The 27,185-nt window shown below is 37.6% G+C and overlaps 1 protein-coding gene across 5 annotated transcripts in view; it reads right to left on the bottom strand.

Moving 5' to 3' along the window:
• Nucleotides 1-604: 604 nt before the first annotated feature.
• Nucleotides 605-27,185, bottom strand: part of WDR37 (WD repeat domain 37) — a 48,093-nt gene continuing 21,512 nt past the window's right edge. For 4 of the 5 annotated variants that reach the window (XM_085050325.1, XM_085050324.1, XM_085050327.1 and 1 more), the window contains 8 exons: nucleotides 25,936-26,007; nucleotides 23,929-23,973; nucleotides 20,656-20,732; nucleotides 18,678-18,915; nucleotides 18,022-18,163; nucleotides 6,058-6,192; nucleotides 5,297-5,411; nucleotides 605-3,770 (listed from right to left, as the gene is read on the bottom strand). In XM_085050325.1, coding sequence (XP_084906451.1) covers nucleotides 3,639-3,770; nucleotides 5,297-5,411; nucleotides 6,058-6,192; nucleotides 18,022-18,163; nucleotides 18,678-18,915; nucleotides 20,656-20,732; nucleotides 23,929-23,973; nucleotides 25,936-26,007 — 956 coding nt within the window. In that variant the 3' untranslated portion in view covers nucleotides 605-3,638. The remainder of the gene's footprint in view (nucleotides 3,771-5,296; nucleotides 5,412-6,057; nucleotides 6,193-18,021; nucleotides 18,164-18,677; nucleotides 18,916-20,655; nucleotides 20,733-23,928; nucleotides 23,974-25,935; nucleotides 26,008-27,185) is intronic. The other variant, XM_085050326.1, reaches the window with a different exon arrangement.

Raw genomic sequence — 27,185 nt, 5'->3', positions numbered from 1 at the left:
AAAAGCGAGGTCATGCACTCAGGTACCAGCCACAACTTTGCCTTGGCTTCTGAAACCCCAGGGCAAGGCTTTCTACAACACATAGTGCTTTGGGTTTTATTCCAACACAGCTTTGGTTTGAATATAGGTGCAATAAGCAATCAACCTTTACTTTAACCTACAGAAAAAATTGATGGTGAGTTTTCCTCAACAGAGTAATATAGCAATACCTTCAATGTATTCTAAACATAAAAACCCATTCTTAGATTTCATTTCAAAATGTCAATTTGTAAAATGGTGTGAAAATCACATGGAGTCACATAATCTGCATAACAAAATGCAATTACAATTTTTTTCCATACAGAAGTGGAGAACACAGTATAAATGCAGTCCTGAACACCTTTTCAGTCTAGGTACTTTACTGGCAGCATGACCATTAGTGCTACAGAAGACCTACTGTAATAAACAGACTTGGCCTTCTCTTCTAGAACTGTGCTTATCGATGCCTCAGAAACACACTTTTTTGAGTAGAAAAGAGTGGAAATTGGATAGGAAAATCCTTTGACTACTAACAAATTGATATACTGATGTCCATAGCAACCTTAACAAAACACAGAACAGCAAATTGCAAAAAAAAAAAAAGTTGTTGAATGTTTTAATGCATTTTGAATTGCAATGAAGAAAACCATTTTACATCTAAAAACAAATTAGCAGAATAATAAAAAGTGGTTCCACATAACTTATAAATTCTTTTTCCCAAAAGGTAGGTTTCACAGATTTAGGCAACAAATAAGATGTTTCATTCCAGATCTTTCTGATTGTAAAATATACACAAACTTCGTGAACATTGATGTGCATTGCTTGAAAGACACAGAAGCTTGGTTTCGCCCAGTGATGAGTTTTCTGTGAAATTCTGCACAATACTGAAACTGTAACTGCAACTCTCCTCCATTTAATGAAATGATGGACATTGTTCAGTGCTGAAAAAACACTCTTTAGAACATTTAGAGCCATGAAATGTTTTCCACATATTTAGTCAATGTAGTATTATTCACTGCCCCTGCTCACATGTTTTGCTTCAAGGGGAATGGCAGTTTGGCTTACCCTTCAGTACAGTATAGAAAACTAAGCTAAGTGATAGTTCAGTGTTCAGCTGATTTAAATATTAGCCTGCTCATAAGAACTTGGCTCTAGCACCTTGTTTGGTTGATTTTTTTCAAAATGAAACCATGTAATCACCCATTCCTGGTGCCAGAGGATGGTCCCTCTGGTGATATAAAAAGTTTGCAGCAATGATGATTAAACTGCATAGAGTCCAGTGGTCCTGTATTACATATGTATGAAAGAAGCTTAGACACTTTAGTTTAGCAGGACCAAAACCAGTGACCCTCTCCTCTGCCTCAGGTAATAAAGGAGAGCCATTGCTCAAGATAATACATGCAGGCCATGCTGGAGAAACTGCTTGTACTGGCCAGACATTTTTCTCTTTTTTTTAAACAGCATAAACCTTTGTAAAATTCTCTCTGTTACCAACTAAAAGAAAGTGAGTCTTGTTTTCTTAAGGAACAAAACCTCTAACACAACATCAAATGGCTTTAACCCAGAGTTAAAAACCCAGGGGGGAAAAAAAAAGTGAAAATAAACATTGACACCAACTCTTATCATCAGAAGACTTAAAACTGTGCAGCTGCTTTCTGTAACCTCACTAGTTTTAGTATTTAAGATTATTTCAACACAACTGTGTATCTTCTGTCTCAAAAAAAACAAACCAAACCCCACAACAGAAAAAAACAAGGGATCAAACTACTATGATGACCTGTACTATATAGATACTACATATACTCTCCATTACATATTTTGAGTTTCCTTAATGTTACAGTCCAAAACTACGTCTAGGACTCCTGTTTTCCCTTCATTCCTCACTGATGCATTCATTACTCCATCCCATTCCACTGTACTCCCATGCCACATAAATGTTAGTTAACAGGAGAACAGCTAACACATGTTTTAATGTCATCATAAACAGTGCTGTAGAGGACACGAGCACAGCTGTAGTTGCACAGAATCATGATGATGAGATAAAAAGCTCCTAATACTTCTGCCAACTCACCGTAAACCCCAAGATTGCCACTGTCAGAGTGAACCCTTCCTTATCCTCACCCTTCATCTGATACTGTGATATGTCAGACAGTCAGGGGCAGCATCTCCCTTTAGCCAAAAAGAAGTGTCTGTCTGAAGCAGCCTTTCTGTTCTTTCAAAGACACCAGCTGCCACCTGCATTTACTGCTATCATCAGCAGCTGCAGTGTAACACCCCACTGCCAGTGCAAAAACAGCTAAACAATGTGAGGAGCAAAACCAGAGTAAGATCATTTGGGAGAAAGAAGGGAGAGCTATGATAATTACCCCTTTTGGAACAGGACAGGGACTGCAGCACCCCTGCTGTGGCTGAGAACAGAAAGGTGACAAATGATGTTGACTTACTGTATTGCTCCACTAGCTTTTCATGTTAACTACCTTAAGGATCACATGTAGAATGATTGTCTTTCCTCTCCTGTCAGAGCTAGTACTTCAGCCAGAGACCAAAAGTGCTTTTATCTAGGCTACAGAGAGATTTGATGCATCCTGACCGACATTAATGTTTGAGGTAGTACTCATTTACTTTGTATTGCTGGCTCAAAATAAAAATATGGGAAGTGAATACAATTAAAAGTATGCTCATTGTAGGTACATAAACAAAAACATCAACCCCCAAAAAACTATTTCCTTTCCGGGCAGATCACCAAAAGGAATTAATCCTTCTTACAAAGGTTAGCTCACATTCACTGGTAAAGTCAAACTTTCATAAATGGTTTATAACAATAGCTATAAACTAAAGTGCTTCAGAATTTGCTTGACTAGATTTCAGTGATTAGAATCGTAATATTCTGGATTTCTGCTAGTATGAAATGTGATGAGGTTTCAGAATCACTTTATATAAGAAGGGCAGAATGAGTATTCTTCTTTTTTCAAAATAAAAAGTACAAAAAGCATTACAAATAAACCTGGCAGTCTATACTCACTACAAGTTTCTTGCATTTTCCTTCTCAAATCTACTATTTCTCTAGTAACTGGAATAAAAATGGAGTTGAAGTTGCACTATACCGCAGCACTAAAAAAAGTATTCAAATCAGATGCAAACAGGAAAATGTTTACAATCATACAACTAGTGAAATTCACACTTCATTTCAAAGTTTTAGCCCTGCAGATTCCTTTTAACACAAGGCAGATATGTAGAGTCATGGAAAAAAGTAACAGACTGTATACACTCTCTACAGTAATTACATACGTTTCACATTTATGTCACAAATGTAATGCCCTACTGTGTAACTACTAAATGCTAAATAACTTATGAACATTTATGTGCTCTATGCAACAGTGAACATATTGACCAGTGGATGCCAAAATATAAAAGTTCATACACAAGACAAACTAATTTTTAAAAAATCACATTTTCTGTACAACCCATGCAAACTGTGCACAATGTGGTAACAAGAACAACATTTGCTCAAGTCTCCCCTCATGGAAGAGCTTTTACAGCGACAGCAGACCAGTGTTCAGAAAAGCCTGCCCAGGTGTAGAAGTCCACAGCGATGCAAATGTAGAAACTCTCTCAGCATTTCATTTCTCTTGTAGCAAAGCAGGGATGTTGATGTTCCAGCCAATGGCCTGACGGTCAAACCCACAGGTGAAGAGGTTGCATATGGGATGATCCTCGCACCAGGCAGAGCAGCAAACCATCCTCCTGTGCCCCTGCCACAGCATGGGAGAAAGTATCATTACTGACATGGATTTGGGAACTGCTGGGGCAACAACTCACTGCAACTCAAAATGCAAACCTGGCAATGCTCAGCCTACTCTTTGCAAACAGTCCTTGAGCATCCTAAAGGTCATTGTTACCTTCAGCTGCAAGGTTGAAGTCTTTATAATGATGACACTCCTTAACACCAAGACTGGACCCAGAAGGACAGGACCATACAAAAAGATGCATCAAAACCTTTGATTTTTCCAAGGTCTGTTTGCTATCTAGCTACATTTAATGACAAAAGCAAATGAAATTTTGATTTTAGAATTTTTATTTATAAAAGCAATCTTAAAATAAGGAACTACTTGCTGGCATCTAGTTTGTAACAGGCCTGAAAGACTAAGTGTCCATAATATTCATAATTCAGAAGGGACAATACTGCAGCAGGAGGAATGTCATACTGAGGAAAATAGTCCAATAGTGACAACAATGTCCAAAACAGGGTTCTTACCAACATTCAAGTTTAAAAAAAGAACTTTAAAATTGCTTTGATTTCAGTAGAGTCAGTCTGAATGGAACTACTAAGGGAAAATATAAAAGACATGCACATACACAATCCCCCCAGACTACAATGAACTAAAACCCAAATAAATTAGAGAAAAAACTAAAAAAGGTTAAATAAGTCTTAAAACTGCTTCCTAAATTCTGTCAAGAACTGCTGAATCAACCCAAAAAGGGCCTATTTAAGTGACATAATCCAATTAATTTCACTTAGTCTGATTTGCTCCACTAGTGATGCTTGCCATGCCAAGTAGCACAGCAAATGCACAAAATTCAATGGCTGCAGCATGTGGTATGATACATCTAGAATGCATGTGTATACACACAGAAGAAAAAAAGGTTGGAATTTATCACCAAATCATACAAGGTGAACTCATGAAACTGATCCTCACTTTTTCCTGCTATGTTTCTACATCATAGAATCACAGACTGTTTTGGGCTGGCAGGGACCTTAAAAGGTCATCCAGTTCTAACCTTCCTGCCATGGGCAGGGACACTTTCCACTAGACCAAGTTACTCAGAGCCCCATATATTCCAGCCCAGCCTGGAATATACAAACAAATTAAACACTGTGTAATTTAAAAAAAACAAAAAACAGAAAACAAACATGAGAAAACCACCATTAAACTTCACAGTGAGCCACTTTTCTGACACAATTCACATTAAGACATTAAGACACATCTGAAACACTCTTGCATGCTTTTTCCATTTCATAGAGAGGGCAGATAGGTGTTTCACTTTAGTAAGGGGAATAACGATGATAAAATCCACTTGAAACACCATTTCCACCTCCAATAAAAAAAGTCAAAAATATTTCATATTTGCACGTTGGTTATATTTAATAACTAACACAGCGTATTCATTCAGCCAAGTGTTGTTCAGCATTTGCTCAGCTGAAGCTAGAGAGATAAACCCCACTTTTAACCCTGCATGAGGAAGGACAGGCACACTGGAGGTGCAGCTCTGCAGTTACCTGTCTGTTGCTGCGAGGGAGTCGAGCCAGCCGCACCCCTGACATGTCAAACAATCGAACCTGCCGGTTGTCGTGGGGGAGGGCGATGATTCTTTGGCCAACACACACGTTAATCCTGCAGGGAAGAGACAAAAGGAGGCTGTGTGGGAAACAATGAGCCTGGCAAATAGAAACTGACAGCACAAATACGCAGCTGGATTTTTCCTGGTTAGAACTCACAAATGGAAAGAGAAAAAAAATATTGAAGCATTAAGGTGTTTTCTATTGTAGTAGATCCTCAGACAGCCTTAACATCTGCATCCCTTACAGAAAATATCTGAAAAACAATACTGTATATTTACTGAAAATTAATGTTGACTACACCTGCATTTTTTAAAGCCACTTCAGATATTTTTCTAATTCTTATAAATCTCAACTTTAATTTCAGGGACAAAAATTAAATGTTTATTCAATGAATTAATCGAATTGTCTATTTCAGTTAAAAAGTACCTGCAACAATCATCCAGTCCAGCTGCCTGACCAATTCAGGCCTGACCAATGCTTAAAGAATGTTTATTCAGGGCATTGTCCAAATACTTCTTCAATACTGGAAAGCTTGGTGTATCAACCACCTCTCTAGGAAGCCTGTTCCAGGATTTGAACACACGCTCTAGTCTAAACCTCTGTGGCACAGCTTTATACCATTCCCACACGTGAAAGAAATTAAGAATTAATTAAGAAAGCATGAATTAAGCAAAACAGTAACTCAGAGATCTGCTTACCTGTTGACTGCAGAATCTGTGCGGATTGTTGCAATAGGAGACCTCATGTTTTTCAAATCCCACACTTTTACTGTACGGTCATCACTACCAGAAACAACATTGTCTCCCACAGTGAAAACTGCAGATGTCACAGTGCTAAACAATCAGAAGTAAAGAGAAAGATGTCAAGCTCTAAACTTCTTTATCAAACTAGCATCTGATTTAAAGTTCTAATTTCTGTTCCCATGTTTCCTTTAGCATTTGTAGCTTGCCTTTTCTATTTATTTTTAGGCAAAATAATCTGAAATATTAAATGGGTATTTTTGAATAAAAAACAAATTATTCTTACAAGAACCTATGACACTTTAGGAGAACAGGGTTTGACTGGCCCAAATGCTAAGAGAAGCAGCCCAACAGCAGAAACTCACTCTGGAGGCATCTTTAATATTCCATTGATCCTGATACAAGCTAAACATGCCCAATCTTGAAACCATACTTCCCTTTTGAAATTCTGCACTAATGTCCAGTAGGCTTGTCACATGACCCCAATTGAATTAGTAGCATAGAGTACAAATCATCTTCTTAAGTGATTTCAGACAAGTAGTCAAGTTCTTTTCTTTCCATCCAAAGATTTCTGTAGAACTATCGCAGACATTTGTTCACTGCACTGACACTGGGGAGGTCCCAAACACCTGAGATGTACCTAAAGCTATTAAGCACACACACATAAATGTGCTGTAATCCACACACAGAGCATCCAGCATTGCTCCACTACCAACAGCTACAGCAATCTAACAATCTCTAATTGTGATTTCTATTCCTGCTTTACAAGCAGCTAAAGTCTGAGAGTGAGATAAAAAATGGCAAGTAGTGGTAAGAAGCACAACCATACAGTTCTTCTAATTTTACCCATTAGGCCTAGAAATGCAAAGGGGCAGTCAGAGAAAGATTCATGAGAATATTTCTAGCAACTGAAAGTGCAACATATTACTTCCAGAAGATATTTTACAAAGAACTTTATTTTATAATTTTATTATCTTTGTATTTTACAGCTTCAAATAACAGTATATCATCAATATACTAGGCTTAAATGAACAATTGTCATGATGATTCTATGATTACTTTAAAATATTTTACCTTTACTTCATATTAACCAATTAAAAGGTTTTCTACTACTATTTTCGTTGTAATTGTGTCAATTCTCAACTCAAAGCCAGTTATTTTCTACCCTCATAATGTACTAACAAAGCATTTTTGTCTCTCCTTACAATCATTAGGGAAGGCTTCTCAATTCTGTTTCTACAGATTTGATTTAATGACCTATCTTGTAACTTGGGTCATGCACATCAGTTTCTTAGAATTTAGTAATTTTAATTTAAGTTGTCAGTTGTTACTGTCACTTTGGTTGTTCTGCAGAAATTTGAATTCATGTCCTATCCAAGCTGCTGATTGAGATTAGCACAAGCCAGGTCACAATGGACCAGTTTATGCAAGCCTCTTAATTTAAATTGACACCAAATTAAGTTTTAATTAGGATGAAGGCCCACTTTATTCATGATACCAAGTTTCCTAACACATTATTAGAGTGCAGCTAAGCCGCCAGGGAGATGATTACAGTAAGAACCAGGAGGTCTTCAACTAATCTTCTGGACTTTATGAACAAAAAGTCAAAAAGTTAAAACATACATGAAGGCCATAACTGCTGAGTTTCTTTCATGAGGCACCTTCACATTTGGGAAGAAGACTCACTCATGCAGTCAAGCTGCTGCACAATACAGTTTGAATGTTCTTAACACAAAACTTGTCTTCTACCAGCCCAACCACCTTTAAATTTATCAACATCTGCACTTCTCTTCCCAGTAGTTCTTTACACAGGCTGCAAAATAACTCAGAAAAAGTATTTCAGGCTTTCACTAAAACTATATGTGCTGCTGCAAGACATTTGAAACAATGTTTATAAGTTTAAAAAAAATACTCTATTCAGTCTCCTTAACTTGCACATGCATTGGGAGACTTCTTAGCACACAACAGCATAAGGAATTCAAGTCACAGAAAATCTCCAGGTGAGTGAATATACTGCACTGTAGTATTCTGCTGCCAACAAACAAATCTGATCCGTTTTCCCATCATACATTTTATTCCAATTACAGCTGGAATATGTTGTGAAACTGTCTTAAAATAACCCTCCACTTTTGGTGCTTTTTTTCAAAACTATAAAGCGCTTTCCAGCTTCTTGGATCTCATATTGGTTTTGCTTTATCATTTATCACTTTCAAACATGGTTAAGTTTCTTTGACCGCATAAGGTTCTCTAATCCTTAGATTTATCATTTTTAAAATGAAAACATTCAAAACTACTGCCAGGAAAACAGAATGCCAGCCCTAGGTTAGCTCGATCCTTCCTGCTCCTACGAAGACTCTCAAATGATAACAAAATCCTTTCCAGCTTAACTTACTCTTTTCAGCTTAACTGTTCAGATATTTAATGCGTACACTAAGCAAAAGTTTGTAAAATAAAAATGCAATGAAATTCTGCTGTAGCTCTCTGGAAATAGGGCAAGGGATAGAAAGGCAAAGGGAAGGCTGCTGGTCTGTTTTTAGTGACAACTTTAAAGGTGTTTAGTGGTCTCAGCCCTACGTTCATCCTCAGCTCAGCCCTGCAAGGCACTGCAGGCAGGGATGTGCACTATTTCCAAGTACATGTGACTATGAAAACAACCTTTTACATAAGGAACTTTGAACTTAATGGCTAAATATAAAAGCACTTCTTACTGAACCCAGTGTTTATGATGAAGAATTTTGGTCCCAGTTCCAAAGCAAACAGAGTTATGGATGTCTGCATAACACTCCCTGTGCTTTTTAAAAAATGAAGCATGACTCTTCTAAGGGGAACACTCAATTCAATTCTCAAAGATATCTTATTTTCCAAGTAAGATTGCAAGGCTTGACGTTTTAAGTAACTTAACAAGTCTCGAAAGGTCAAAACAATATAATTCCCACAAACCTGACAACTCTGGGGAGTGTTGTCAGCACTTCGCTATCATCTGAGTAAAGACCAAGGGGTTTTTTTTGTTTTGTTTTTTTTTTATTTTAAAGTGGAACATATTGAGTTCATATTTTAAAAAATCCCATGCATCTAAATTCAAAAACATGCTCAACACTACTGACTTAAAACATGAGCAAGTGCCACGCTCATAGATCTTATGCAGTACAAATCACATTGTGTCTCCTCTGATATTCCAGCTAAGACATCTCTTATTATGACAGATACATTTCACCAATTTTTTTTCTTGGTTTTGTCTTTTAATTAAAACAAAATAGCAACAAGAAGAAAGGCCACATCCTACTTACAAACTAAACCAAGGTTTCAGCCCAACTAAAGGCGGATGGTTAGAAGAAAGAAAGGGAAGCAAGGTCTATGTGGGAAGAAAGAAGTTAACAGAAGCGAACAATAAACAAAAACCTTTCAAAAGCATTGTCTCCATAAACCTATCCATATCACAAAAATTAAAAGCTTTCCCCTCTATTTTCATGTGGCTAGATTTAATTTTTGTTTGTATTAGTCTTCAGTTTGTTCTAACCCAGATAAACCTCTGGTTAACATCCCCTTGGCTAAATTAATAAAAAGTGTCAACAAAAGATCATCAGCCCCCATGTTAATTGAATGCTAGAAGACATTAGATTTTTAATAACTCAAAAAGATGACAGGTATTATAGGACATTAAAAAACAAGAAACAGGCAAAGAGGAAGCAGTCTTATGACACTTCAAACTGTGGGTCCCACAGGGAGTTTGGTGTGCTACAACTATTCTCCAAAAAAGCTTCAGCCTCCGCCAAACCCCAGCAAAACTCATTTATCTTGTCATAGGGAGCAGCCGAGCGTGTACTTCCAGCTGACAGCGTGGCACTTCCTCACCACACACCACTGGCTGGCCCCGAACATCCTGCTCCCTCCGTGGGTCTCAATCACCAGAAATGCTGTGGTGCTCGCACTCCTCATTAGGCCGAACAGCTGTCTCCCCAGTCACACTGAGACACAAAACTGCTTTGCATAACAATCTGCTGAAATTTCACACATAGGGGAAGAGGGGGAAGAAAAAACATTGAAAATGTTGGACCATGAAATGCTGATGCAGAACCCTCACTGGCAATGCACCAAAAAAAAAGTTAACACTGCTCTTTCCATTTTGATCTGAAACCTAAACTGAGATTTACCTTCAAACACTGCGGGACAACATGTTTTTGTGCCCTTGAAAAGGCATTTGCATACATGCATTAACCTGTGTGTGGGATGCAAATGGACTGAACCAGAGCTTTCAGATACATTTATTCAAGGTACATCAAATTGTATGTAAACAGCAAAATTTGAGGGCTTGAATATCATTCTCTCATTTTAAGTAGCAAAATTCAGAAGCCAAACCTAAAGGAAGCTCTGTTTGGGATCACATTTTCTGCACAAGTTTCCTTTCTTTTAGGGGAACAAAGCATATCCCCACAACAAGCAGTCTGCAGCCTGAGGGGAAGCCAGACCTGTGTTTAAAACCTCCAGATATGTACAACCCCACTGCCCACCTCAGCAGGAGATAGCCACAGAACTCCCATGGAAAGAGCACACCAGCACCTCCACATTTAAGAGCATTCAGGTTTCAGAAATGCTAAAAGCACTCAATTTCCAAAGAGCTACACATATAATTCCCAGAGTCTGCCTGTGGATATAACTCCAAATATCAACAGAGCTTTTCTCTTCAACTTGAGCAACAGTAAGAAACAAACAAATCACAGAATCAACTACATTCGAAAAGGCCTCTGAGATCGAGTCTAACCTATGACTGAACACCACCAGGTCAACTGACCATGGCACTGAGTGCGACATCCAGTCTTTCCTTAAACACCTCCAGAAGCAGTGACTCCACCACCTCCCTGGACAGCCCATTCCAATGTCTGATCACCTTTTCTGTGAAGAAATTCTGCCTCATGTCCAACCTAAATCTCTATGGGCACAGCTTGCAGCCATGTCCTCTCATCCTGTCTCTGCTTGCCTGGGAGAAGAGGCTGAGCCCCACCTGGCTGCAACCTCCTTTTGGGAGTTGCAGAGAGCAATAAAGTCCACCCTGAGCCTCCTCTTCTCCAGGAATTAACACAGCTTTAGCCTTTAAACCAACAATGTCTGTTCCAGAGATATGTGTTTCATGATATTTACAGAAAATTGCCATTATCTGCCTTTCTCACTATCTGCCATAAAATCATAAAATTATACAGGATTGAAAACAGTAACTAGCTTTTATAAGAATTACTCAATGCTAAGTTAGGAAGTTAGTTAAGGTGCAAATATTTTTAAATCCATTCCATCACATTTATGATGGAATTCAAAAGTTCCATTTATCCCTGCACCACAGCTGCATTTGTTATCTAAGCTCAAGATAGGATACAAAAAAAGGCCTCTTGCTATCCTCCTCTGTGGATCAGTTAAAAAAAAAATCATAGCATTTTTTAGTGCATGCATTCAAGAATGGAATTAAGATTCCCTCTATCTATTGTAGTGAGGCTTAAAGCACTCAAAAGCAACTGGATACAGACTTATCATCTACATCTTTTTTAAAGTGACTGACAAAACTCTAAAGGCCAACAGTGAGTGCAAACAAACTTTGTATGTTACATAACCCATTCCCCAAAATAAACACTTAAAGGATTTTTTTTTCTTTTAGCTACAGAGCTTTTAATTTTAAGCACTTACTCTTACACCTTAAAGAATAGATTATTCAAAATTTCTTGTATTTCTCTATTAATTAGGAAGCAATTTTTGCCTTGAGGAAGTCCATCTGACACCAGAAAATGTTCAAGAACAATAAGGAAACAAAATTATCAAAAGAATATTCACTTTCAAATTGCCTTTTTTTGGCACTTTGATAAATCCGTGACAGTATCGGGTTGGAGGAAGTTGTTACAAGAGAAAATTGGGAACTCAAGCTGTGCAAGAGAACAAGGAAAGGTAACTTGGATGGGCTGAAGGCATGTAAAACATGGTGGCCCTAGAGTGTCCTGAAACAGATTAATGAATAAGCATTCAGCGTGGGAAGTGAGGCAAATTCAAAGCTGGATACCTCAGCTATCACCTATTAAGGCTGCTAACAAAGTCTAAGAGAAGTGTTGAATTCTTACCATGCTCTGTTACATGTCTGTCTTAAATGTAAAGCATAAGGTTTTGTAAACATGTTCAGAAGCATTAAAAGCATTTTAAAAAAGCTAAACCTAGAGCTTCAAGCCCAGGCCATAATCTTCATTTAAAGAATACTCAGCATGCAAATGTGGGATCAGAACAGTGTGAGAAACACAAGTTTGGAGACTTTATTGAAAAAAAAAACCTCAGCAGACAAAACAAGGTAGGAATATTTACAATATCAGAACCATCTAGCTAATCAGTGAGGCTTGGGGAGAAAGCTGAATGTTTCATCACAAAAATTTTGCATTTCTTAAAAAGCTAGATTGAGATATCCACACATGGTGATTGCCTAAGGCATTCTTTGATGAGGAACAACAGAAAAATGGTAGACAAAGCATCACTAAAGTCATTAACAGCTGAAGCAAGAACAGGACTATCTTGAAAAGAACAGATGTGTTAGACTGATCAAACTCCACTGATAGTATTCAACTTGTTACATTTTGTTTGGCACAAAAGGTTTTGACTAAAAGCCCAATCACAGACTTAATAAAAGGTGCAAAGCTTGCATTTTTAGGACTACATCTACACATGTTTTAACTTTGCCAAGAAAGTGAGATTGAATAAGAAGATCTAAAAGTGACCTTGTAATGTTAGGCATATCTAGAATATGACTGCTTTCCAGCAGGGATGTCTCATGACATCACTGCCTGGAGAAAAGGCACTTCCCCCTTCTGTCATGACTTGCTCTTTCAAGAACAATATATTCAAGACAGACACAAATAAGGTATGAGAATTAAATCTTGCAGACCCAAAAATCTGAGAAAGCCAGATGACTTTGGCAAACCCAAGTGTCCACAAAAACTAAAGCAAGTATTAGTCTCTTGAAACAGAATGCCATTTTGACATTAACTCTCAATTTACTAAATGACAGAATTCAGCCTAGCATCCTGACCAGCAGCTGCTTAGTAATTTTTGTATTTTTTAATGCAGATTCTTCAGCAAGCATAGGAGCTGGAAAATGAAAAGTTGAAACAAGACATATTTGCAATTCTCTAATTTCAAGGTTCTCAAGATGAAGCATAACTTGCCATCCAGCTGCATATTCAGAGACATACAGGCAGCAAATGAACAGGAACTTTCCCTTCTGGTCTCTTAGAGCCACAAGCAGAGTGAAAAGAGATGGAATATGCTGCAGTCCAACAGAGCTATAAGCTCTTTGCAAGAAATAACAGAAGATCCATGATCAGCAATTTTTTTTCTGAGTTTGCCCAGAAAGTAACACAAGGATACACATTCCACAGCTAGTGCACATTCATGTTTGATGCACTGGCTCAATCTAGCCACAAAGATCAGTAAGTCTGAAAAGTAGCAAACAAACTTAGTGATTTTTTTGGGCTGGAACAAAAGTATACACTCACATTTATGGAGTATTTTTAAAGCCAAAAACGCATTTAATTGCCATGACAAGATGATGCATAACTATATACTGAACAATCAAGAAGCATCAACACAAAAGATGTTTACTTAGGGATAGCAAACAAAAGCTCTTTCTGAAGCCATCATTTTATTCTTTGAAGGATGGTATTTGCAAGTCCAGAGTTGAAAGTGCTGTAAAATTTTTCTAAGCATTTCAAGAGCAATGTCCCCAACCACTGTGTACCTATGACAGTCACTAAAGAAAAAAAAACCCTTTATTATTTACCAAGTAATTTTTTAGCTTCATATAAGTATCAATATACTACAAATGTATAGCAAAATCACTATTCAGTTTAAAAGTTGTGTAAGAATCCACTAGCTAATAAACATTCTGTTGCCCATGGGGGATTAATTTATTTCTAGTGTTACTAAATTGTCAGAACAAATGGATAAAATCTGTAAAGTGCTGGGTAGACCTGTAAGGACTAAGATTTTTTTTTTTTAAAGCTACAAATAGTGAACATTTCCAACACTAACATTTCAGAAGGCTCCACACATCAAGACAGACCTCAGCATGTGCAGAGTGCTTAAAGGGACAGCAAAGCTCATCAAGAGCATGTCAACACCAAAATTATTCAACTAGGCCACCGTGTTGGGAAAAGCAAGGCCTTCACAGCCAGGACAAGACACAGCTGTGCATGTGTTGGCAAAGGAATGAACAAGTGAAGTGGAATGAGAACTGCCATGTAGATGCCAGAACCATTTTGCTCCTCAGAACAAAACCTTAGATCAATTTGAAGAGCTCTAATCAATAACCTCTAAATTGAATAATTTCTCAACAGGAGAAGAGCTGCTATTATCAATCATGGATTTCAAAGCAGTATCTGCTGGAAAAAAGGTATTGGAATTTGAGTCACCGGTATAATTTTTGGAGGCTTTAACTCAGGAAATCAATTTAACAGGCAACAAGTTAGTGCCTGGATTAGAACATAAATGTAGCCTTTTCCCAGGGCTCTGTTAAATTTCTCATACAGGGATGTGACTGGGGATTCACAGCACTAGTAAGACAAATTCCTAATGGTGCTCACACAAAACCAGACAATAATGAAGATTTCTATTTAAGCAAACATCAGTCTCATTTCCAAACCATTGGATATTGTTTTCAACAGCAGAGAATAAGTGAGATGAACTGGGGGCATGGCATACCTAAAACAGTAAGTGACAAGATACTTTTATCACTATGTGAGCAGGGCACAGGCAAGTAAGCATGTATTGAACTGAAACAGTCACATTTACATACACAGACACAAACATGTATATATATAAAACATACACAAGCAATGTTTGCAGAACTGGAAACTTCCATGGGAAGATATAACTTCAAAAAAGACCTCAGCTGAATGCAGTCTTGAAGCACAAAAGTACTACTGTTTAGTCTATAAACATCAAAATATATTCAAAAACACACTTTGAGGCAAAATAGGTAACTTCTAAATATGAACAGAAAATATAGGAAAAAAAATACAGAAAACTTCTATAATTAACATAGGAAACAAAACTCCTGAAGATAAAAAACCAGAAGATAGAAACTGAAGCTAGACAGACTATGGAGACACAAAAAGTTTAACAGGGAATTTAATTAAATACTGCAAAAAGCAACATATAGAATTTACCAAGAGATAAGTTGAAATCTTTATCATTGGAACAGTGTAACATACATACTGAATTCTGAAATTGTCTCCTAATTCAAAACAGATATCAATGCAAGCAGCTCAAGACAGACACGTTGGTCACAATGATTCCCTCTGGCCTTACTGGAAGAGAATTTATTTTCGTAAATTGTCTTAGTAGTAGATAAACGTTCTGCTTTTAATAAAGCTATGATCACCAAAATAATAGGTGATGTCTTAATCAACTTAAAACACAAATAGTCTCTTATAGATGACAGCTCATGTACTCCACTTTTGACACAACATCACTTTATACTACATGACAACGCACTGCAGCTCTTCACTTTTTGATGTCAATTAACCTTATAAAAGCTTTATATACTCTGTCTCTAACAGGATTGTCTAGCCTCTCAACACATCAGCATCAGTTATATGTTTCCCACGATAATGAGCCATTTCGAGCAAACCTTCAGTCTCGCTCATTGAGCTAATTAGAGGAAGCTGAGAGCGCGCCGCTGTCTTTGGGACAGGACGGGCTCTTGACGCGGCGCGGTGCTGCCACCTGCTGGTGAGCGGCTGTGGCTCGGATCCCCTTCCGGGAGGAAGAGAAACAACGGAATGAGATTTTGGGTGCTACAACACAACAAACACGGAATGCTGGCCTCGTGATTGAGATGTTCGGCTTCTAGTTATATTGGCTGAATGCAGTAGGAGTTGATCTGGTGAAATACACAGGGAAGAAAATAGGTACTTTACGAGCTCCAGACTCATCAGGTACTACTCAGCCAGAGGGTGTTAAAACTTATGGTTGAGGACTTTAAATCATCAGAATTAATAACTGTAACATCCAATTTACAGAACTGATGCCAAGGGCCCATCAAAATATTAAATACTTGGCAAATTATTCAAATAGAAGTTCAGAAAAGCCAAAAAAATATCTCATGTGTAAGGATTTTCCAGTCAAGAGTTAAAACAGTTTCATCTATACTGCTTAAAGTGAGGATATTGTTACAGAGTTGATTAGAGAGTGATTTAAATATATTCTGCCAGGAGGCAGTATCATAAAGGAACAAAAAGAAAATTCCTCAAAGTATGTCTCAACCACAAAAATACCGACCCCCCATCTCTGGTATGACTGAACTCAGTGAAACACCTGCTGTACCAGAATCACCTCTTCCACAAATCAGAGACCCCAGCAGCCCTGGCCACTGAAATGTAAAGTCAGTTTTGAGACCCTTACAGTTATGGTGTGTTTGGTGAAAAAGCCTATATGTCAATACTTATACCTTATACAAAAACTTATACCTTCAAAGTACAAAGTGGACACAGCTGATAAAGCAGACAAACACAAATATGAAGACGATTAAAAGCTAGAGTAAGAGTGACTGAAGAGGTTGCACAAGGTCTATTCCACTCCTAAAAAATAAACTCCCTGCTAGTTTATTGGTCTCAGCAACAGAAGCCAAAACACCAGCTAACAGTTTTTACTGTATGCACTATCACCCAAGATCAACATCATTTGATCTCAGCAAACATATGGGAAAACACAAATGTCGATCTTGGTCATTCCTCTGAAAAGATGTCCTGGGACAAAGCAGTTAATCAGCTTGGGAAAAAATGCAAGCACCAAGGGATATAAAACCTTCCAACTTTATAAGACATTCTAGGAAAAGTGATAGAAGAGTACAGAAGTGCTGAGATGAAACAATTCTAGGATGTAGGCCACAAAATCAAGTTTACTGCTCTATCAGGAGAAGATGGCTACTTACACAGGATGATTGTGAAGCACCAAGCAATTTATTAACCTCAGGAGTCTGGGGCAGGGGGGGGTCAAAGAGATTTTAGTTTAGATATAGGCTAGTCAAACACTGAGAAAATTAAAAAGTGGATACTGAAACTCAGTCATAATGTAAATAACATATTTGAATTAACAAAAAGAAGAAACATCAATAAATACTTGTGGTTTCTATTTTGAGCTAGGATTAACAATCATCTTTTATTCCAAAGAACAGAGGTGAAATCTTTTCTGAAATAGAAAAGCTCAAACATTCTCAAGTCTCAAAAAAATATTTGTTTCCTTGGGTAAAGTATTTCCAAGCTACACCTGCATTTTCCACATATCAAAGCTCCAAAAAACAGAAAGGTAAGTTAACACCATAACACAGATTCTCATGACTACATTTGTCCATATTCAATAGCAGTCAATATAACATTAAGCCTAAATTAGTAACTAAAAATGTTACATCAAAATCACTGTTTTGACACAACATGGCAACCAGTGCCCGTACTTTTATTTCTTATTTTATGTAAAAATTAGAAGCTTTTAAGAGTAAAAATTAATCCTTTTTTATCCACTGGTTTCAAAGAAGTAACCTTTACTTCACAGTGAGTATCAAGACAAGCAGAGGCAATCTGCTTGATCCACTGCATCACAGCAATAACCCCCAACTGCAGGCATAACCAAAGCCAAAGACAACCTCATACCTTAAATCACCTTTAATTGTAACAATTTTTATCAACACTTACCACATGAGCAACAGCACACCAAGAGCCCTGGCTGCTGGTTTGGAAATTACTTACTGCTGCGCTACATTTGAAGGAGGACAATTGGGGGTTTCTGTGAAAATCAGTCTCACAAAACAGGAATTAACTTAGTACCTCAAAAAGCGCACGGGAGCAGTTCTGGCCAGATTTGCAACTTTTAGAACTTGTAAAAACCTGTGAAGGAGCTGTCACTTACTCTGTGTGACCCTGAAAGACATTCACAGAATGGATAGAAGGATCTCTGAAATCCCACAGACGAAAGGTGGTGTCACGGGACGATGTCACCACGAGACGCTGGGTGGGATGTGTACAACAATGCGTGAGCTCTTGGTCGTGCCCTACAATCACACATGAGAACATGTAAGGTAATGAAAATAAGACATTTCATTTCCACATACGCTTGGAATGAAATGCTGATGATTTTTTCTCTTTTTCCCAAACAGAAAGGAGTAACGATCATTCTGAACCTTAATCCTGTTACTGCTGTAAAAGTTTGGGAATGTATTTGAAGGCAAAAGCCACACTACTGATTTCACATTCAGTAGTGCAGGTTATTGCTGCTTAACACACCATGAACATAGCAAAAACCTTTTGCAAGAACTAAAATTTGGGTACATTCAATTTAAACACAACTACTATAGGTTAAATCATATGCTTAAAAGAAGACAAATTCATGCTCAGAGGATTTACAAGACTGCAATTTTAGAAACTATTACAATACTGAGCAGCAGATGGTACACACTCACATCCTGCTCCAGAGAAACACTTACTTTTCCCAATGTCTTAGTATCAACAAGTAATCCCACACATAAAAACAAACCACCAATTTCATTTTTGTGAGTAAACAAATACCTGTAAGAGAATGGACAAGTTCAGAAGTCTCTACATCATAGAGATTTGCTGTCCTGTCCCACGATGCTGTCACAGCTTGCTTTCCCCCAACAAGCCAGTCAGCTGCTATGACCACTCCTTGATGGCTTTTCAGTGACGTTAGCGGGATTCTGACAGTGGGGCAATCACTAGAACCATCTCCATCTCCATCAGGTTCATCTTTATCTGAGAACTCAACTTCGTCTTCTCCAGACACCTGCTGCAAAATGCAAGAGGAAAAAAGATTCAGAATAAAAGGGAATTAATGTCTCTAAGTTGCATTTTGCAGTGTAAATGTTCCCAATCCCCTTAACATGAATGTGGGTAAATTAATTCTTCTGCACCCAGCCTATTCCAGTACTCACTATCATAAACTTAGTTGAAGGAATATAACCAGTGAGTTAAATACAGTTTTAATAATTCCTTTTAACAACTTGCTGAGGAGCAGCTGAGAGAACTGAAGTTGTTCAGCCTGGAGAAACGGAGGCTCAGGAGAGACCCCATTGCTCTCTGCAACCACCTGAAAGGAGGCTGTAGCCAGGTGGGTGTCAGTCTGTTCTCCCAAGGAACAAGTGATAGGACAAGAGGAACTGTTCTCAAGTTGCACATGGAGGGGTTTATACTGGATTTTAGGAAAAATTTCTTCACCAAATGGGTTATCAAGCATTGGAACAGGCTGCCCAGGGAAATGGCGAAATCAACATCCCTGGAGGTATTTAAAAGATGTGTAGATATGGCCCTTTAGGAAGTGGTTTAGTGAAGACCTGTGGCAGTACTGGGTTAACAGCTGGACTTGATGATCTTAAGAGTTTTTTTCCAATCTAAATGATTCTGTGATTCTACTTCATCTTAAAATGGTCTCCAAACTCTTCAGCTCTGAGTATCTGTCCCCTTTACTATTTGGCAAGTGTATTACCCTAGAGTTTCATTGCAGCACATTATCAAGGGACTTCTTTCCTTTCAATTTTTAAAGGTAGGAAGCATCTAACAGGACATTGATTATGTTAATCGTTGGGAAGGCAATAATTTACAGACATTTTTATCCATTAAAATCAAATCATCACATCAATATTTGTCTGTTGGTCAGTAAACAGTCATCATGCAGTGCTGATGTAAACTGGATGCAAAATAAAATCTTTTGCTCACCATGAAACATCATTCTCTGAATTCCCTTTTCATTTACACAAGACAAAAACATCATTCTTTTATGTTACTTGGGTGAGGAAAACATAATATTTGTGTTTTCTTTCAAAATGGAAATGCCCAATCAAATAAACTGAATCAATCATTTTCTATTCAGAAATCTATCTCATATTACACAGCCAACTCTTGCCCCTACTTAGCCTACTGAGAAGCTTATGCTATAACCTATGTTTTTGTCACAATTTAGTAAGGGTGCTTTTAAGTAAAATGAATATTTGTCAGGCTAGAATAAATACTGACTAAAGGCCTGGGGACATCATCAGACAGTGTGATGTGTGCTGGCAAGGGTTGATTAGAAATCAATAAAGACACAATTAAATAAATGCTAAAATTACAAGTCCTTACCATCAGTTTTCAATCCACAGCAACTATAGCTAAAACAGGTGCCTAGTAAGTTAAGCTACAAAAGCCTAACTAGTTTAAAAAGAACTTCAGTATTACAAAAAAGAAGTTATTAGACTGTTCACTTACAGTTTATTTACACATTCACTACCTTGAACAAAAAGTCGATTCATCTACTTGCAGCTGGTAAACTCTATTCTGCACTAAATGCCTTTGAAAACATGAAGAGAATCTATTTTCAGAGAAAAGCTGAAATACAGCTGTTAAACTACAACCTTGAAATTCCACCTTTGACAATCCTGAAATCATGTAATTTTTAAATTATGTGTAAATTTAACATTCAGTCTTATCAAAAAACCTGTATGTGATGAAACTGCTGTGCAATTAGTTTAGTTGCAGTAAATTGATTGCTTACATTGCTGTCTGCAGTTGGCTGAGGTGTAGGCAACTGTACTATGTATCTCCAGATGTGAGCTGTCTGGTCTCCAGATGCTGCATGGGGAGAAGAGAGGTAAGAGAGAGAGAGAGAGTAAATAAGAGCTTTTCCATGGGCAATAAAAACAAGCTTTAATATTATATTTAGCAATATTCTCTAAGTTGCATCTTTTCCTAACAGATACCATTATAAACTTTATGGTAAGCAAGTCTCAACATCTCAAACATAACTCATTATGCAAGACATTAGTAGCTACCAAATTAATCACTCCTACAGTGAAATATACATTTAAATACTACACATCAGAACATGAATCTCACTGCTGTTCCATATGTAACATTTGAAGAAGGCATTTAATATATCACCAGGTATTCATTTACTGTTTCTCAAAATACTGGGAGTCTTCATTCAATGATTTCTTCCACTAAATGTTTTTGCCATGGTTTTAATGAGAAACCCAAAATAGCAAGTTTGAAGCTATTCCTCTTCTGCCTTTAACAGCTCAGCATAACTAATAGCAGTTTACAGCTCAGCAAGTGCCATTTGATTTTAAACTCAATTTGTTTTGAAATAGACTTATTTATTATTAATTAAGGAGAAACTCAAGATTGTCCTTGTTATAGTCAGAAAAAAACACGTTCTAATACCTGAGGGGTACCAAGCTGAATGTTTTAGATAGAGAAAGACAGTTTGTAATACGTATGCAAAGCTCTGGCAATTGCAATGTACATTAAAGTACTAGGAAATATGTCTCATCTAATAACCAAGTAGGAAGGCTAGAAGAAAGGTCAACCTTGCATTATTTCTGGTTTTACTATCTGAATCAGGGAGAAAGATTTTTTTATTTTAACCAGTTCTAAATTAATTATCACTGAAGAGCAAGACCCCTGAAAAGTTTCATTTGAAATACTTTGCAGAACTCTCTCTCAAAAAATAATGGCAGAACAAGAATCCAGCTATAGACAGCTTTTGTTTGGTTGGTTTGGGTTTTGTAAGTCAGTTTACATAGCAAAATTGTTTATGGTACCAAAATAATGGCTACAGTTAGCAGATGAAAACAGGAAAATCCAAACAGACAAACTTAAATCCTAGACAAAAGGCCTGCTACTCCCTATCTTCCCTTTAAGTCATCACTGTAGATGCAGAAAGCAGAAGTGTTTTAATTTCTAACCTCACTAACAATTATCCTCATTTTACAATTACTTACCTAATAGCAGAAAATTGAACCCAGACCTCTTTAATCCCAAAGCTAATGTCCTAATTGCTGAGCTATATGAATCACAGGATTAGACCAATCAGACAGTTTTCAAACCTGAAGCTGCACTGATGGTAAGCTCAGGCCTGAAAACGCCTTTACATGCACAGTCATATTTTCACACTGCTTTTCCTGCACACTCAATAACACAATATTCATTTCCTTCTGGAAATATCATGTATAGATATAGATCTAGATGATATAGATATAGATGATAGAGATTATATAGAAATAGATATATATAGATAGATAAACAGACATAGATAAACAGACTATTTCAGTTGCAAGAGACCTGCAACAAATATCCATTCCAACTCTGTGAGCACTTCAGGGTTGATCAGAAGTACAAGCAGGTTGTTAAGGGCATTGTCCAAATGCCTCTTAAACGCTGACAGGCTTGGAGCATCAACCATCTCTCTAGAGAGCCTGTGGCACGATCTGACCATCCTCTTGGTAAAAACATGCTTCCTAATGTCCAGTCTAAACCTTCCCAGCACAGCTTTGAGCCATTCTCATGCATTCCATCACTGGATCCCAAGAAGAAGAGCTCAGCACATCCCTTTCCAATTCCCTGCCTCAGGAAGCTGTAGAGAGCAACAAGGTCACCCCTCAGGCTTCTTTATTCCAAACCAGACGAACAAAAGTCCTTACCTGCTCCATGAAATACCTTCCAGCCCTTTCACAGCTTTGTTGGTCTCCTCTGGACACATTAAAGAACCTTCACAACCTTTTTAAATTGTGGGGCCCAGAACTGCACACAGCACTCCAGGTGAGGCTGCACCAGTGCTGAATCACCTTTTTTGACCAGCGGGTTGTGGGGTGTTTGGTGAGGTTTGTCCTCTAGGCAGCCCAGGCACATTACTGACTCACATCAAGCCTGCTGACAACCAGCACCCCCAGAGCCCTTTCTGCAGGGCTACTCTTCAGCTTCTCCTCTCCCAATTTATCCATGTGCTCAGCATTACTCTGTTTTAGCCACAGCATCTGGCATGTGAACTTGTTAAATTTCATCCCATTAATCATTGCCCAATGCTCTCACTTATTTAGATCCATCTGAAAGGCCTCTTGTCCCTCACCAGAGTCAGCAGCACCTCCCAGTTTGGTATCACCAACAAACTTGCTAATGATGCATTCAACTCCTGCATACAGGTTATTGATAAATATATTGAACAGGGCTGGCCCTAGAATTGATCTCTGAGGAACACCACTGGTGACCCTTTGCCAGCCAGATGTAGCTCCATTCACTACAATGCTACGAGCTCTGCCCTTTAGCCAGCTGCCCACCCAGCACACTGTGAAACTGCTCAGCCCACAGCTGGACAACTTGTCCAGAAGGATGCTCAGGGACTGCATCAAAACCCTTACTAAAAACCAGAAAAACTACACCCACCACATTCCCTTCATCCACTAGGCAGGTGACGCTATCCTGGAAGGATACTAAATTAGTTAAAAAGGACCTTCCCTTTATGAATCCATGTTGACTGTGCCTGAAGACTGCATTATTCTTTAAATGCCTTTCAGCAGTCCTCAGTATAATCTCTGTAATTTTTTCAGGAACCAAGGTTGGATTAACAGGTCTGTAGTTCCATGGGTCTTTCCTCACACCCTTCCTGTAATATTGGACTAACACTGGATGGTTTCTAGTCAGAAGAGACCTCTCCAGACTCCCAAGACCTTTGGAAGATGATCAGGAGGTATGCTGTCATAACACCCACTAATTCTTTCAGTACCCTGGGATGAATTCCAGAACATTCAGCTGATGTATGATTCTATGTGTCTGGTTTGGAGCAGGCAAGCACAAATGACAATACGACATGAAAAACACAGATGGCAAGATCTAGGTCTGATTTGTTATATCTTGAAATATAAAAATAATTCAATCAAAAAGGATGCTGACAAAGCAATAGGGAGAGAAAATACAACCAGAACAAATTAGTAAATCACACTTTGTTTCCATCAAGATGAATAAATTTAACATGTGAAAAAACCTTACCTACCTGTAAGAGCCACTTGCTCAGTGGGATGAAACTTTATGGAGTTTACTGTATGAAACAAAGTAAAATTTTAAGTTAGTATACCAAAAGAATTCTTCCACAATGATTTATCATTAAAAGCATTGAAAAATCAAATCATATTAAGTTTTAAGCAATTTTTGGTAGTAATCTCTTCAGTGACATAAAAGAGAAGTATCAACAAAAGCAGCTATAGTTCATTATATGACACCACATATTTTCTAGCAAATTATTTCCTGAACCTAGTACAAGTGGTTCATGTTAGAGAGGATAAACAAACCCCATTCAAATAAGCATATGTAACCTGGCAGGGGATAATGCTCTGGACTTCCATAAAGAGAATTTAAGTATTCATAATTATTTCTAGCTTTATGAAAACTTACTATATGTTACCAGAAAGAATAAACTTTCTGCTCATTACTTAGGATTGCAAGAACAAATGCCTGAAAACCTGATGCAAGTAACACAAATCAGCTTTCAGTCCTGCAACCATATGTAATCAAAACATGATGGCTTTAAAATAGTCCTGCAAGAATTCTATCAACTAACAAAAACTCTTCATTTCACAAGATTCAATTCAAGACAGAACTTAGAAGTCATTTCCATCCATTATACAAGTAAAATAGATGCCTATGTTGTTGGGAGAGCATGGTGGAATGAGTCTGAAAAGATACCCCTTAAATGAACTAACTCTATGGTGCACCAGCTGCTGGCACCCAACAGCTTTGCACCATTTCAAATCAACTGTCAAACAAAAAAAGAAGCTTTACTAAAAGAAAAATACATTTTTTCTAATATAATGTATAGATTTATATAGTCATATAAAATTTATATGCAGTATAATTTATCTTTTTGTTGTTCAAACACAGTTGTTTAATCACAACTGTTTACACACAGGTTAGAACTCTTTATTTTCATAGTTATTCAAATACCAATTTTAAAGGAAAACCACTAGCATGAAAGTTAAAGTGAGTGAAGTTTTCAAACATGACTTTATAGAACTTAGAGATCCATGCAGCAAACAACCTGAGATATCTGAACACATTAATGTGTTACCAGTTGTTTCTATGCATTTAACTTTGTGCTGTACAAGCTAGAAGTAATGTAGCAGGAAGAAAAAGTACAGCTCATGGCTGAAGCAGTTCTACAGAACTTAATTCTATTTTTATCCTTGCCACAAAGTTCATGTGATGTGATGAGTTACTTAATGAAACAATCCTGGTCAGGAACTGCATTCCCTACTTTCCCAGGGTATGATCACTCAAAGTGTTCAATTCTCAACAGCAAGTTAAAGCTATGGAAAACCTCTCCAATTCTGGTCTATAAAATCCTGTATTGTAACTCATTATGAGACAGAAGGAGCCTAATCAGGTTCTTATCAAACTGGACACCAAAAATTAGGATTAACATCAAAAACACTTACTGGACTGCACCTCTCCACCCAAAGAGGGGTTTTAGAAAGACTATTTCCAAAATATTCATGCTGGTATAAAGGAAGACAAACACCTATATTTAAATAACTGTCTTAAAAGCAAGATCTTAGTATTATGCACCAAATTATATATGGGATCTTAAACAAAGAAGTGCAAATAGGTATTCATCCAGCATCTGTAGTTTATACCCCAAATATAACAAAGATTCTGCAAGACTGCTAATTTCTGATTATATAAGCTTCTTTTGCTCTGCACATACACGAGACTTCGATGAGTTCTGACATTTAACTTCTGAGTGTCATAACTGTGCCTGTGAATTTCTTTATATGGACTTGTTTATTCATTTAGCATTTGCAGAACTGTCTTAATGTGCCTCTCCAATAAAAAATCATATTCCAAAACATTCTCTGTATGAAAATTAGTGGAACTTCACAATTGACTTGTTAATGATGTTGGCAAACCTGCAAGTGAAACCACAACAAACATTTCTGAAGTTGGCCAAAACACATTTCCCCTCCCATGCTCTGTTCCCAGTTTTCACAACATGCCCTTATCTTACCTGAGCCGACATGCCCTACATACTTGACAAGGCACTTCCCTGTTTCGATGCTCCACAGCAAAGCAGTGTGATCTACAAAGATTAAAAAGCAGCTGTAAATAGTTAAAAACATATGTTTTTCATTTTTACCCTTTTAACAAACAAGTAATCTTCCACTGTAGCACATACCATATGAAATAGATTTTAAATGTAGAACAGACCAAACCCACTTGACTACCACCTTATATATAAAACATAAAAGTTTCTTGCCATTGTACACATCTCCCCAAAAAAAAGTAAAGGTGCTGTCCTAATCAGAATAATTTCCAGTAAGTACTGAAAGGCAAATTCTACTTTTGATATTTTTCCTATCTTGGTTATATGCTTCTGTATAAAGCTCCAACTGTGTATCATGAGTTTCAGAAAAAAACAGAGAAAGCATTCCATGGTGAAAAAGGCAGTCACTACAAACAGGAATTCTATGTACAATCTATTTACTTCCTGCATGGAAGTCCCAAATGCATACAAGTCACTGCAGAGCACTAAAAAAATTATTTAAAAAGGAAATCACTCCAAATGCCACTCCCTTATCCTGCCACACCCAAAAATAAACAGTTAAGTATTTAAGTGGGTAGTACCTCAAGCTGAATTGGAGAATAGCTGTTTCCAAGTTAAATCAGGACAAAGACAAAATGTCCTACACAAAGACAGAATGTGCCCCTCAGCAGGCACATAAAAATTATAACAGTTCAGTTCAAGAAGCCAAGGCTTCTGGTCCATAATATAAAAGCCCAGTCAGTACCTTCAGATTCTGTTCCATCTTCAAAAGACTGTCATTTCAGACTGATCAATTCTATCTGGTTCTGTTTTTTTCCCTATTAATTTTCCAAAACTACACAAGTCTGTAGATTGATTTTTGGACTTTAATAGATTTAGTGACTGATTCATTAGTACTTGTTCCTCCTCAAGTGTGAAGGAATAAATCTAAAGTAAGTAAATAAAGTAAAAAGGACTGAAAATTAAAATTTTTAGCTGCCCCATGTCCGTAGACACAAGACAGAATGCAAGAATACAGGAATATGCAAACCATGATCACATGTACAACTTCTATAAAACAAAGACTAAACAGTACTAGGATAGAAAGCCTGCAGGGATCTCTGTCCCCAGCCATATGGAATTCTGTGCCAGAGGCCTCCCCAAGCAAGCAGCCCCCCCATCCCACACATTCACACCACCCAACATGCCAGTGCTGCCTAAGGAGAGAGTGCCCT

This window comes from Lichenostomus cassidix, chromosome 2 (assembly GCF_008360975.1).
Source record: "Lichenostomus cassidix isolate B80296 chromosome 2, HeHo_3.0, whole genome shotgun sequence".
Classification (NCBI taxonomy): domain Eukaryota; kingdom Metazoa; phylum Chordata; class Aves; order Passeriformes; family Meliphagidae; genus Lichenostomus; species Lichenostomus cassidix.
This window is presented reverse-complemented; position numbering and strand designations above follow the sequence as displayed.